Source organism: Rhinichthys klamathensis, unplaced genomic scaffold (assembly GCF_029890125.1).
Source record: "Rhinichthys klamathensis goyatoka isolate OS25496 unplaced genomic scaffold, OSU_Roscu_1.1 h1tg000358l_1, whole genome shotgun sequence".
NCBI lineage: Eukaryota > Metazoa > Chordata > Actinopteri > Cypriniformes > Leuciscidae > Rhinichthys > Rhinichthys klamathensis.
In genome coordinates this window covers 1,071,217-1,083,961 of record NW_026606867.1, presented here as the reverse complement: position 1 = coordinate 1,083,961, position 12,745 = coordinate 1,071,217, and the positions used below count along the sequence as shown (strand labels likewise).

The following is a 12,745-nucleotide window of genomic DNA, read 5'->3' as shown; positions in this document are numbered from 1 at the left end:
GGTCTCCCTAGTGGACCAGCACGACAACCGTCTGGATTGAGCCGAGTAGGGGACATCTCTAGGGTCTTCAAGTGGGCACCTTCCGTTTTCAGTGTTTCGTCGACTAGCCCACGACACCTCAAGAGTATGTATGTATGTATGTGTGTATGAACAGTTGGTTTGTTTGTGGTAGATTTCTGCATTTCTGTAATTTAACTACTTTATGATCTCTTGCAGGATCAGCCACCATCGCCATATCCTACTGTACATCTCGACGCTGTCGCTGACTGGAGGAGTGTGCTGACTCAAAGGGTCCCTGCAGTGGTCAAACTGGATGGGCAGTCAGTCTGCAGGGCGCTTGGTTTGGAGGAAGGTGTTATTGCTGCTTTTTGTGCTTCATCTACAACGTGGTATATCCATCTCGTCTGAAGAACACCCTAATTTTCATTCAGCGATATGTTCTAAAAATGTCTGAGGTTGGTGATAAGCCTCTACCTGTTAGTGTGACCAGGGTAATCAACATTTTAGCTTGATCAACAACCGCAATGCCTACACCATTCAGCTGTCCTAAATGCTCTCGAAGAGCCTTCACACTGATGACGTTAATCCATCACATCGGACTTGTTCATGCACATGAGCCACATTTGGTCAGTTGGTCAATGAAATGCTTCTTAAAAAATATTTAATTTAAAAAAATATATATATATATATATTATTGTTTTTGTTTTTTTATATCAGACATGACATCCTAAACATTGTGGCATTTTATTTTGGGATGTTACATTGTATGGTTGTGAGTTGAATTATTATCGAATCTGTGAATTAAAGGACTAAAATAAATATCTAAAATTCAGTTAGTTGTTGTTTGCCTTTATTTTCTTTCACTCCTTAAGGAATAAAAAGGAACTTTTTTGCCACCTAAAGGTACAAAATGGCTTTGTCACTGGGGTGGTACCTTAATGGGACAAAATTGTACCCTTTTCCAGAGGTACTTTATTGTACCTTTGTCTAAGGTACATTATTGATCCTCAAAGGTACAGTATTGGCCCTTAGAAGGTACAAACAAGTAAGGTACAAATTTGCTCCTCTGACTTAAGGTACAATAATGTACCTTTGAGGGTACCACCCCAGTGACAAGCTTTTGTTCCTTAAAGGTACCGTTTTGTACTTTTTTTTCTGAGAGTGTACATCAGAAACAACTTTAATCTTTATGGTGTTAGATCGCTATAGCTTTATTCCCAAAAAGGTTAAATTCTTATTACTTTAAGCCTGTCTACAACTGTACTACTCTTGCTATGACTGACATGTACCTTAAAGGGATACTCCACTTTTTTGGGAAATAGGCTCATTTTACAACTCCCCCAGAGTTAAACTGTTGAGGTTTACCGTTTTTGAATCCATTCAGCCGATCTCCGGTTCTGGCGGTACCACTTTTAGCATAGCTTAGCATACATCATTGAAGTGGACAAGACCATTAGCATTTCGTAATGATATGACGCAGTGCCTGAAAATAGTTCCGTTGTGTTGACGGAAGGTGGCCTATTTTCAGGCACTGCGTCATATCATTACGCCTGCTGCTCTCATGGTACTGCAGTAAAGTTTCTTGATTATTACGCAGGAATGAGAGTATAGTTCCTAGCCATATCAGCCTAGAAAATCGCAACTTTACATTTTCCGTCGGTCTTAGTGCACGATGTAACTACAGAAGAGTCAAGTTTTAAATAGGAAAAATATCGAAACTCTTTGGTCATTTTTTTTTTTAGAAATGCTAATGGTCTTGTCCACTCCAATGATGTATGCTAAGCTATGCTAAAAGTGGTACCGCCAGAACCGGAGATCGGCTGAATGGATTCAAAAACGGTAAAACTCAACAGTTTAACTCTGGGGGAGTTGTAAAATGAGCCTATTTCCAAAAAAAGTGGAGTATCCCTTTAAATGTGGTGAAGTGCCACTAAAAATATTGTTACCTATAAGAAAGTGTTTCTAATCGTTAAAGATAACTGGTTTTACTGGTATTTTATCAACTTGTTTACCAAGTCTACCAATAAATTGCACCAAGTAATTGTGACCTTTTAGATGGTAACTTAAAAACCAAATCACAATAATTAGGGTAAATATGTTATATAAAATATAAAATATATCATATTATTAATTATAATAATACTCATGATGAATATTATTTTTGAAGTATAATGAATGATCATTTAGTAATTGTGTCAAATAGTAGAAATAAAATAAAATCGACTCAGCATAATATTAATCGGAAACAAAAATAATTGAGATCATATTGGTCATACAAAAAGCAGTATCGTCCATCCATGTAGGAGAAAATCTCAAGGCATTCAGGGAAACATTTGATTTCAATATTTATGACCTTATATTGAAATCAAACTGAACTAATTATAATAGCTAGAACTCAAATGACATCGAACACTGACCACTCAATGTAAAGGACATGCAGTGACCATTAAAAATGACCAACAACATAACTACAAACTAACATGACTGCAAGCACACACTTAATAATATTTTTTAGATAACATCTAAAACCCAGGTGACACATTGACCTCCCTGACAAAATGAAAGAGTCGGTTTATTTATCATGGTCCCTTGCAGAAATCATCACTGTTTGATAGCAATTAAGGGGGCAATGTAAAAACGCTTGTTTTGCGCTCTAACGTTAGTTGTGAATATCATCTACCTGCATGAATGCTCAAAGTACAGACTTCTCTCATCTCGCACACACGCCACTCCCATTCCTCTTGCTTCAGACATGCAGTTTTGAAGAGTTACGACTGAATGTAATTGTCATGTGTTCAACAGCAGCACTGCACCACAAGTCTAAAATGCAGTGACATCTATGACACTCGACACTAAATGCAAAAGACGCAGCTCGAGTTACAGATGGACATTTGCCCGTGTGTCATTATCAAAGTACTCAAACCGTGACACTTACTTGCCAATGACCTCGCACAGCTCGTAAACATCTTCAAAGAGCACGTCGTCGTCGGCCATGGTCCAACAAGACCGGGGAATTTACACTCCCCTCCAAAAAAATCCGTCCAAACGGTAAATATCAGAGGATTACAGCGTAGACACTTCAGAGTACCTGGAATAAGCGGCGAAAGGGAACACTGACACCCGACGTTGTCGCTCTCCAAATTCCGATGAACAAAAACAATAATTGATTCCTGTCGGTTTTGGAGAGAAAAAATATCCGTTGGTGGTTCGGTTGACAGTAGTGAGCGCTCGGTCCGATTGACTCACTCTGCCCCACCTTCTCCTCCCTCTCTCCCGGCCCCCTTAATCCCGCCACTCGAGGCTGAGGTAATTCAAGCGTTAAAAACAACTCCACAATAATCGCTGTTGAAGTCACAGAACCATGTGAGTTAAGTCGTCTAAACGCTAAACTAACTAATTCGACTCTGTCGATCCAAAAAAAAGAAGAAGCGCGCACTGTTTCTGGGATACAAATGTTGGTTGTTATTAAAGTACGCAGTTCAACTGATTCTACTCATTCTACCCACGCGCAGGGCTTCTGTGAAACGCGCGAGGCTTTTCCCTTGCTCGCTCACGCTGGCTGCCGTTGCTCTAGTTCCCACTCATAACTCCAGCAGCTCTGCTGCTCCCAGCTTCCAGAAAACCCAAACTCCTCCCACTCAAGGTTATGAAACTGGATTGCCTCACGCCATAATGGCTACGGCAAGACTTTTGTATTCCGGAATTCCTGCATAACCCAGCACGACGGTTTGAGCCAAAATGACGACCAGGCGTCTCAGAGTTTGTATGTCAAACTGACAGTTTCTTAATATGTTAGTAAGGTGGTGTAAGGTTAGTTAAACAAATTAAGCAGCTTTTGGAAACCTACAGTCAAGGGGGTACAATGAGTAAACAAACAAAAAAAGACATAAAGAAACAGTGAAAAACTTAAAAAGTTAAACAAAAATGTGAAAATGTTTACATTGAAACACACTTTGCAGCTTTCTTATTTTTCAAACCCAATACAAAGTCTTGTTTCGTCCAAATTTACATTTATAAATACTAAATTTAGCTAACAGAAGAAGCAGATTAAGTAATATTCCATATGATAAGATTTGCAAGAAGAGAAAAAAACAAATAACAATTTTGTAAAGCACAGTTGAAAGCTGGGCATGATATGAGCCTTAATAAAGGAACAGAAATCTGACCAAAAACAAACTGAATGAGGACAACTCCAAAATAAATGATAAAATGTTTCATCATGTAGACCAAAATGTATCAATATCACAATTAAATCTTCACAAGATAATAATTACATGGGTAATATTTATAAATGAGTTTAAGCGAAAAAAAATTGATTTTGTTTGTGATTAAATATTTCTGAGGAAGTTAAGCTTTTGGAAACCTCTTATTCACTTACTAGCCTGGAAATACGTCAATATAGGCAATGTACATTATGTTAATGTTGGCTATAATATCCGAGAAGTGATTTAAAGAGTGAAGATATCTGTATCTCAATTTTCAATTCAAATTCAAAGTACTTTATTGTCCTTTGTAAGTACAATATTGCCAAAGCATTGATGCACACAATAACAGGGAAAATAATAATAATAATAATAATAGAATAATAGAAACAGTATAAACCAATACATAGTATAAACAGTTTACAAAAAATAAAATGGCAAACATTTGCTTGCCTAATTAAAAGGTTGATCATTTTGATCATCATTGATCAAGGTCCCAATTAAATGTTTGTACATTTTATGACTGTATAAATCTATCCAATGAGGATGTGATGGGTTTTCAGTAAGAGGTAATTGTACACTAAATTAAGCCTTTTTTAAAGACTTACGCATTTCAATTAATAGTAAAATTTAATAAATCCTTTATTCAAAAAAGTGAATAATCCTTACATATTTAATTGAATAATTGAACAATCCTTAATCAATTATTCAATTAAAATATGTAAGGATTATTCAATTCAATTTGATGGAATTTTACTCTTAATTGAAATACGTAAATCTTAAAAAAATAAAATAAAATAAAAAAAGGCTTAAAAAATGTAGTGTAGAATGTCTAATAATTGGTAAAGCCATGCACATCTTTACCGGTACACATCCAAGCAGCTTCAGCAGTAATTGAAGGATCTAAATTGGAAATCTTATTGAAACCATATAATCCAAATCGAATCTTGTATTTGGTTTCCTTATCTTCCCTTTGGAGTTAAGATAGGCTGCAGTCAGAATACCTTTGCTCTGTCTTTCTTGGATGTTAATTGGACCTGGTTCACTCTTGACCAACTGAGTAGCCTACTCTTTTCTTTTCTCTAACTTCTGAATTAGTTTTTTCTAATGGATTTCTTGTGAAATCTCAATGACCGCTGTTTTGACCACACTTTTATTTATATTACCTACATGAATTGCACCTATCATTGCATCAGCTGACACCTGATTGCATTAGTTGTTCCTGAATTAAGTACCAGTCTTTTAATTAAGGTGCAAGTGTTCACACCATGTCGTTATCACCGTAACGATTCGGAACTATAAAACGCTTTTATGTGCTTGTTTATACCTTGTAATTACAACATGTAAACTGGCCGCTGTAACACCTGACCACTGCAGATTTAAGGTGTGATCGACTTGAAGCGGCGCTGTACAGACCGATCGGTGTATGACATCACAGTACTGCGAGAGCGATTCGAAAGCATACAGCGCTTTATTTACAGCATGGCGTGAGCGCAGCATAACTCAAGACTTTTGCTGCGTTCACGCAATGTTGTAAAGGCCCCATATACTTCAAGTGAAATCGAAGAACGAACTGATGTGACATTATTTCGAACAAAATCAAGCCAAAATGAACTTTCTTTTGGAGTTTGTTTTGGGAGTTCGAAACAGCTTGCCAAAGCTGGTAAACACCTTTGTACTACCATTGGTCCGTGGTAGATGTAATAGATGGGTGTGCACCTTCTTTCACCTGGAACTCTTTTCTGGTTCAACTTCATTTTCCTCTGTTGACTCCGCGGAGGTCAGACGTGACCCGAACATGAACACACTGGAAAGCCGCTTTATAGTAGAAAATTAAGTTGTACTTCTGATGAAATGAGGCACTGACACTGTATTTTCTATAATTTATACTGTTTTGTGTTTTTTTTTTTTTTTGCAATACACTGCTAAATATTACCTAAAAAATCAGGTAACACTTTACAATAGGGTTCATTATGCATTAGTCAATGTATAACTAACATGAACGAACAATGAGCAATAAATTTGTTACAGTATTTATTAATCTTTGTTAATGTTAGTTAATTGAAATACGGCTGTACATTGTTTGTTATGTTAGTTTACATTGCATTAACTAATGTTAACAAATACAACCTTTGATTTTAATAATCTATTAGTTAATGTTGAAATTAATATGAAGATTAATAAATGCTGTATAAGTGCAGTTCATTATTAGTTTATGTAGTTAATGTTAACTAATGAACCTTATTGTAAAGTGTTACCAAAAATCATACTGGCATAAAGTGTATTTGTAGAAAGTGCCATCCTAAGGAAGCTGACTTAAGATTGCAATGGAGGAACATTCCTCTGAAATGCATTCCTCTGTGTTTTTTCTGCACTTTTTATATTAGTGCCTTTGAATTACTGCATTGATTTCTGTAGCTGATGATTAGTGGGATACACTTGAGCTAATTGGATTTTGTACATTGAGTCCATTCATTCAGTCTAGAATTCATTCCGTCACTTCTCATTGTAAATTTATAGTCTGCGCCCTTTAAAAAAACCTGTTAAATCATAGCCTCATTGATGTGGGCATAAAGGCAGCCGACTCAGCTGCAGTGATTTTCAAGGATGAAACTACTAATTCACACAGATGTACACACATACACATCGACCACATGACTCCATATATTTTTCTGTCCACATATACACCCAAGAACCTGAAATGAACCAGGTTTTACACCATCATTGTTTGAGGGTAAATGTCAAATTGCTACTTTTTCCTATAGACAATGAGTTTGAAATTAGTATAAATCAATTTGAAAGAGCTGAAAATGCCACTGATTTTTCAAACAATGTGTTTCAGGCATTACATTATAAGTGAGATGGACAGAGGACATTTGGTATCTTCGGGTGCATCTGATATCCTCTCCTTGGCTGATGTCAGAGCTCCTGAGTGACTTTGCAGCACACGGCATGGCAAAATCTGCATTCTAACAGCCGTGTCTTCATTCATAGACCCGTCTCCTCCTGTTCTATTTTCAATTTTGTTTTATATGCTTGTGTATATATTTCATAAAGCAAACACAAATTTTTTTTTGTTTTCAAAGTTTAGCTTCAGGACCCAGACTTTACATTCAGTCCAAAAGAATAATAATTAAATTAAATTATTCACTTGTGGACATTGGTTCCACAGTTTTCCTAACATGTAACATTTCCTTAGCATGTAAACTCAACTCAAATACTATGTAACTGAATTGAATAAAGCTAAATAGAATTAGACGTGTCAGAGTAATTTAAATGTCTTTAATTTCATTACTGGCTAGCTCTACTGGCTTGGAGTTTGTTTTGGGAGTTCGAAACAGCTTGCCAAAGCGAACTTCGAAAAGTTCACTTCGGCTGGTGAACACATTTGTACTACCATTGGTCCGAATTGATGTAAAAGATGGGTGTGCTTGGAGGCTCCACCTTCTTTCACGTGGAACTCTTTTCTGGTTCAACTTCATTTTCCTGAATTAACTAAATTAAAATCACAATCATATTTTACAGTGTGCTAGCACCCTGTAAAAAATGATTGTGATTTTAAAGGTAAAAGACGGTAAATGTGACCGTAAAACCTGTAAGTTTCCTTATACACTGAATAGCTTCAATTTACAGTTTTTGGAAGTGAAAAAAAATTGTTTAAATATAATTTACAGTGAAAAACTGTAAATTGACATTCCTCAAATTCCGTGTGACACTTCCCATTTGATATATTTTCATTTAAATAACTGTTTCTTCTTTGTTTATTCTAACCATTTATGCACATTAGGGTTTTATGTATCTAATGTTTATTTAATTACTTATTAGTGTTGTGTGTTACCATGATGTTGTTTAGTATTTGTGTGAATGACACTGTGACCGTTTTATATATTAGTATTTATCTTCTCAGCTTGTGGGAAAGCTGCTTGGGATGAGCTTTGATTCATCAAGTCACTTTCTCATCACCTGTTGTGCCGTCACCTCTTTGTGGTTGTCAGTATATTACAAAGATACAAAACATATATTAGTATAGTATATATGATGGTATATTAACATTATATCACTTAATGAAATGTTTTTACAGTGAATTTAATTTAAATCTGTGAAACTTAAATGTTGGTACCGTATTTTTACGGTAATTTTCTGTATAATGTATAATGTTTGAATAGACTGCAAGCAAATCCAATGGTGTATTATTATGTCTATTTGTTTTGCCATCTTAACGATGCACAATTATATGGTTATTTGCTTTTAAAATAGTTTTTCCTATAAGTTTATCATTTACAGGAGCCAGAGCGCCTGACATCAAAGCAAATTTAAAAGTGCTGGCTAATGCTAATCGTAAATTCTCTAAGATTATTATTCACGTCGGCACTAATGATGTTCGACTTCGCCAGTCGGAGATCACTAAAATTAACGTTAAATAGGTATGTGAACTCGCAAGTACGATGTCAGGCACTGTAATTTGCTCTGGCCCCCTTCCTGTTCAAATGAGTGATGAGATAGTTAGTAGACTGTCTTCACTCAATGGCTGGCTGTCTAAGTGTTGTCTGCTAAATAAAATAGAATTCATAGACAATAGGAAAAGTTTTTGGGGCAGACCTGACCTGTTGAAAAGAAATGGTATTCATCCCTCCTGGGATGGTTCTGCTCTTCTCTCTAGTAATATGGCAGAGTCTTAGAGCTCAAACATGACAATCTGGGGCTCAGGTCAGGAAGCAGACAGACTGGCTAAACCGACAGTCTGCTAGCTGTCTCACGTCACTGAGGTCAGATAAATCCCATCACATAGAGACACTTTAACCTAGATACCATCATATAGAGACTGTGTCTGTTCCCTAAATTAGGAAATACAAAACACTTCCAAACCCATCTAAGGGTAAAAAATTAATTGATGTTCAACAAATAAAAAACAGATATAATACAAATGAACAAATGATGAAGCTTGGGTTGCTGAATATTCGATCCCTTACTTCAAAAGCACTTATTGTTAATGATATGATTACAGACTATAACCTTGATGTGCTGTGTTTGACAGAAACCTGGCTAAAACCAAACAATTACATTACTTTGAATGAGTCCACCCTCCAAGATTACGGTTATAAACATGAACCTCGTATGAAAGGCAAAGGGGGAGGTAATGATAAATCACATTTGAGATTTGTGCTGGCTATATAGGCCACAATTCAGATTTTATCAAAGAATTTGCTGATTTTCTATCAGAGTTAGTACTGGCTGCAGATAAAGTCCTAGATTGTTGGTGATTTTAATATACATATTGATAACAAAAAAGATGCATTGGGATTGGCATTTAAAGACATTCTTAACTCTATTGGAGTTAGACAACACGTGTCAGGACCTACTCATTGTCGTAATCATACTCTAGATCTAATATTATCACATGGAATCAATGTTGATGGCGTTGAAATTCTGCAGCAGAACGATGACATTTCAGATCATTATCTAGTCTAGTGTAAACTTCTTAGCCGACTCCGTGTTACAAATATGTTAGACCTATCACTTCTGCCACTAAAGATTGCTTTATTAATAATCGTCCTGATCAGTTTCATCATCTCAGCATCCCGGATAGCTTAGAAGAACTCGATACTACAACAGAAACTTTTAACTCTCTCTTTAGAATCAGTTGCTCCTTTGCGCTTAAAGAAGATTAAAGAAAATAGTCCAACGCCATGGTACAACGAGCACACACAGGCCCTTAAGAGAGCAACCAGAAAAATGGAGCGCAACTGGAAGAAAACAAAACTAGAGGTATTTCACATTTCATGGAAAGAGAGCACGATTGCATACAGAGAGGCCTTAAAAACTGCTAGATTGCTTATTTTTCAACCCTATTAGAAGAAAATAAACAAAACCCTAGGTATTTATTTGAAACAGTGGCTAAACTAACGAAAAATAAAGCTTCAAGCCCAGACGTTTCCAAGCAGCACAGCAGTAATGACTTTATGAACTTCTTTACTTACAAGATAGATAATATCAGGGAGAAAATTATAACTATGCAACGTCTACTACAGTATTGCATCAGGCAGTGCTTTGTAGTCTCCCTCACAAAAAATTCGATTCATTCATTGCCATAGGAGAGGATGAATTTTCTAAACTCGTTAAATCATCTAAATCGACAACATGTATGTTAGACCCTATACCAACTAAACTACTGAAAGAGATGCTTCCAGAGGTCATAGATCCTCTTCTTCATATCATTAATTCATCTTTGTCATTAGGATACGTACCAAAAACTTTTAAGCTGGCTATGATTAAACCGCTTGTTAAAAAAACGCTACTTGATCCTACAGAATTAGTCAATCGCAGGCCGATCTCGAATCTACTTTTTCTGTCAAAGATACTAGAAAAGGCAGTATCTTCACAACTATGTTCCTTTTTAGAAAGAAATGATATCTGCGAGGATTTTCAATCAGGATTTAGACCGTACCATTGTACTGAGACAGCTCTCATTAGAGTCACAAATGATTTGCTCTTATCATCTGATCGTGGTTGCATCTCTCTGTAGTGTTACTTGATCTTAGTGCTGCATTTGACACTATCGACCACAACATTCTTTTAAATAGACTCGAAAATTATGTTGGCATTAGTGGAATTGCACTAGCATGGTTTAAATCATACTTATCTGACCGTCATCAGTTTGTAGCAGTAAATGAAGAGATGTCTTATTGGTCAAAAGTTCAATATGGCGTACCACAAGGCTCAGTACTAGGACCGCTGCTGTTCACTCTGTACATGCTACCCTTAGGAGATATCATTAGGAAGCATGGCATTAGTTTTCACTGTTATGCTGATGATACTCAGCTCTATATATTTCTTCACGCCCTGACGAAACTTACGAATCCACAAAATTAACGGAATGCATAGCTGATATAAAAAACTGTATGACTAGCAATTTCCTTCTACCTAATTCTGAAAAAACAGAGATTCTAATTATTGCACAAAAAACGTTCTCACGTAATAACCTAGAATACTTTCTAACACTCGATGGCTGCTCTGTCAAGTCCTCGTCGTCGGTTAGGAACCTGGGTGTGCTCTTTGATACCAATCTTTCATTTGAAAGTCACGTGAGTAGTATCTGTAAAACCGCATTTTTTCATCTTAAAGATATATCTAAATTACGTCATATGCTCTCAATTAAAAATGCAGAACAATTAGTTCAAAATTCCGGCCAGTTGATAATACCTAGAATATCAAAATCGACTGCTGGCGGTAGATCCTTTTCTTATTTAGCACCAAAACTTTGGAACAATCTTCCTAACATTGCCCAGGAAGCAGACACAGTCTGTCAGTTCAAATCTAGACTAAAAACACATCTCTTTGGCCTAGCATACACATAACACATTATAGACTTCTATAATTCAATGTTAGGCTGCATAGTTTAGATCAGCCGGAACCGGGAACACTTCACATAAATCCTGATATACTTTGTACATCATAAGAAGGATGGTGTCTACGCTAATATTAGTCTCTCTGTTTATCCCGAAGTTTACCGCAGTCTGCCGGATCCAGGCCGTATCCAGATCTGATGAAGGACCAGCGCCTGGACACGACGACAACGCAGTCCTGAAGTGTCAACTAGTCTCTCCCCTGTGAAGGCCTTCCTCCCTTTACCTCTGTACAGATAAAACTTGTCAGGATAATTCCGGTTCGAGTGGTTACGCAGACGCGACAAAAATTTCTGTATTATAAATTTTTAAGACCAGACAAGTAGTTTGTCGAGGGTTGATTTGTGAATGACTACACGCCTGTGCACATATATATTCAAACGCGCATACCTATGGACTGAACACGTGATGCGCATGTGCGCATAGCGGGTTTGCGCATCGCGTTTTCGCGGGTTTGTGTTTTTGAGGTTTGCGCAGAGATAACGGATAATCGTTTGCACCTTCAAATCTATTTCAGGGAGTGCGTTCTCGAGACACCAGGTTTTGTGCGGATGGGCGGCCGGAGTGCGGATACTTAAGCATCCCTGCTGAAAAATCCAGCTAAAACAAGCCTAAGATGGTCAGGCTGATTTTTGCTGGATTTTTCACCAGGGATGTAGGCTATGGGTGTTTTGCCCGTATTGAACGATCGCGAGATTGATAACGTGACCTTGCATCACGCGCTGCTACCGGCTGCTACGGCGGTGTTTTCAGGAAGTTTTGACTATATGTAACGGAGTTTAAATAATGCTGTTAAATTCATGCATTAATTGGGAAAACTTGACATTGGCTGTTGCGTCACTTGCATTTGTGTGCGTGACATTGTGGGCGGAGCTACGTCACCACCAGCAGAGTTTCACATCTCTCGCTGCTGGTAAGTCGCATCAATAAGCGCTGCGTCATAAAAACTGAGTTTAGATAGTTTTCAAGTGCAAAGGTTGGACTTTTATATTACACACAAGTTTACTTCATTTGACTGTCAGTTACTAGTTCTGTCAGTCGAGTCAAATGTGTTATTTGTGATGATAAAATGAAGTGTGTGTGGTAATCTGCTTGTGAACTCCGATTCTCTGTTTATTCTCATTTAAGATGTCTTGAGCA

At 37.0% G+C, this 12,745-nt stretch overlaps 1 protein-coding gene across 22 annotated transcripts in view; it reads right to left on the bottom strand.

Moving 5' to 3' along the window:
• caska (calcium/calmodulin-dependent serine protein kinase a) overlaps positions 1–3,604 on the bottom strand; it is a 219,665-nt gene extending 216,061 nt beyond the window's left edge. For 6 of the 22 annotated variants that reach the window (XM_056232937.1, XM_056232945.1, XM_056232938.1 and 3 more), the window contains exon 1: positions 2,936–3,601. In XM_056232937.1, coding sequence (XP_056088912.1) covers positions 2,936–2,994 — 59 coding nt within the window. In that variant the 5' untranslated portion in view covers positions 2,995–3,601. Of the gene's footprint in view, positions 1–2,935 lie in introns of all 22 variants that reach the window. The other 16 variants (XM_056232933.1, XM_056232946.1, XM_056232944.1 and 13 more) reach the window with 5 other exon arrangements.
• Between the last annotated feature and the right edge of the window lie 9,141 nt (positions 3,605–12,745).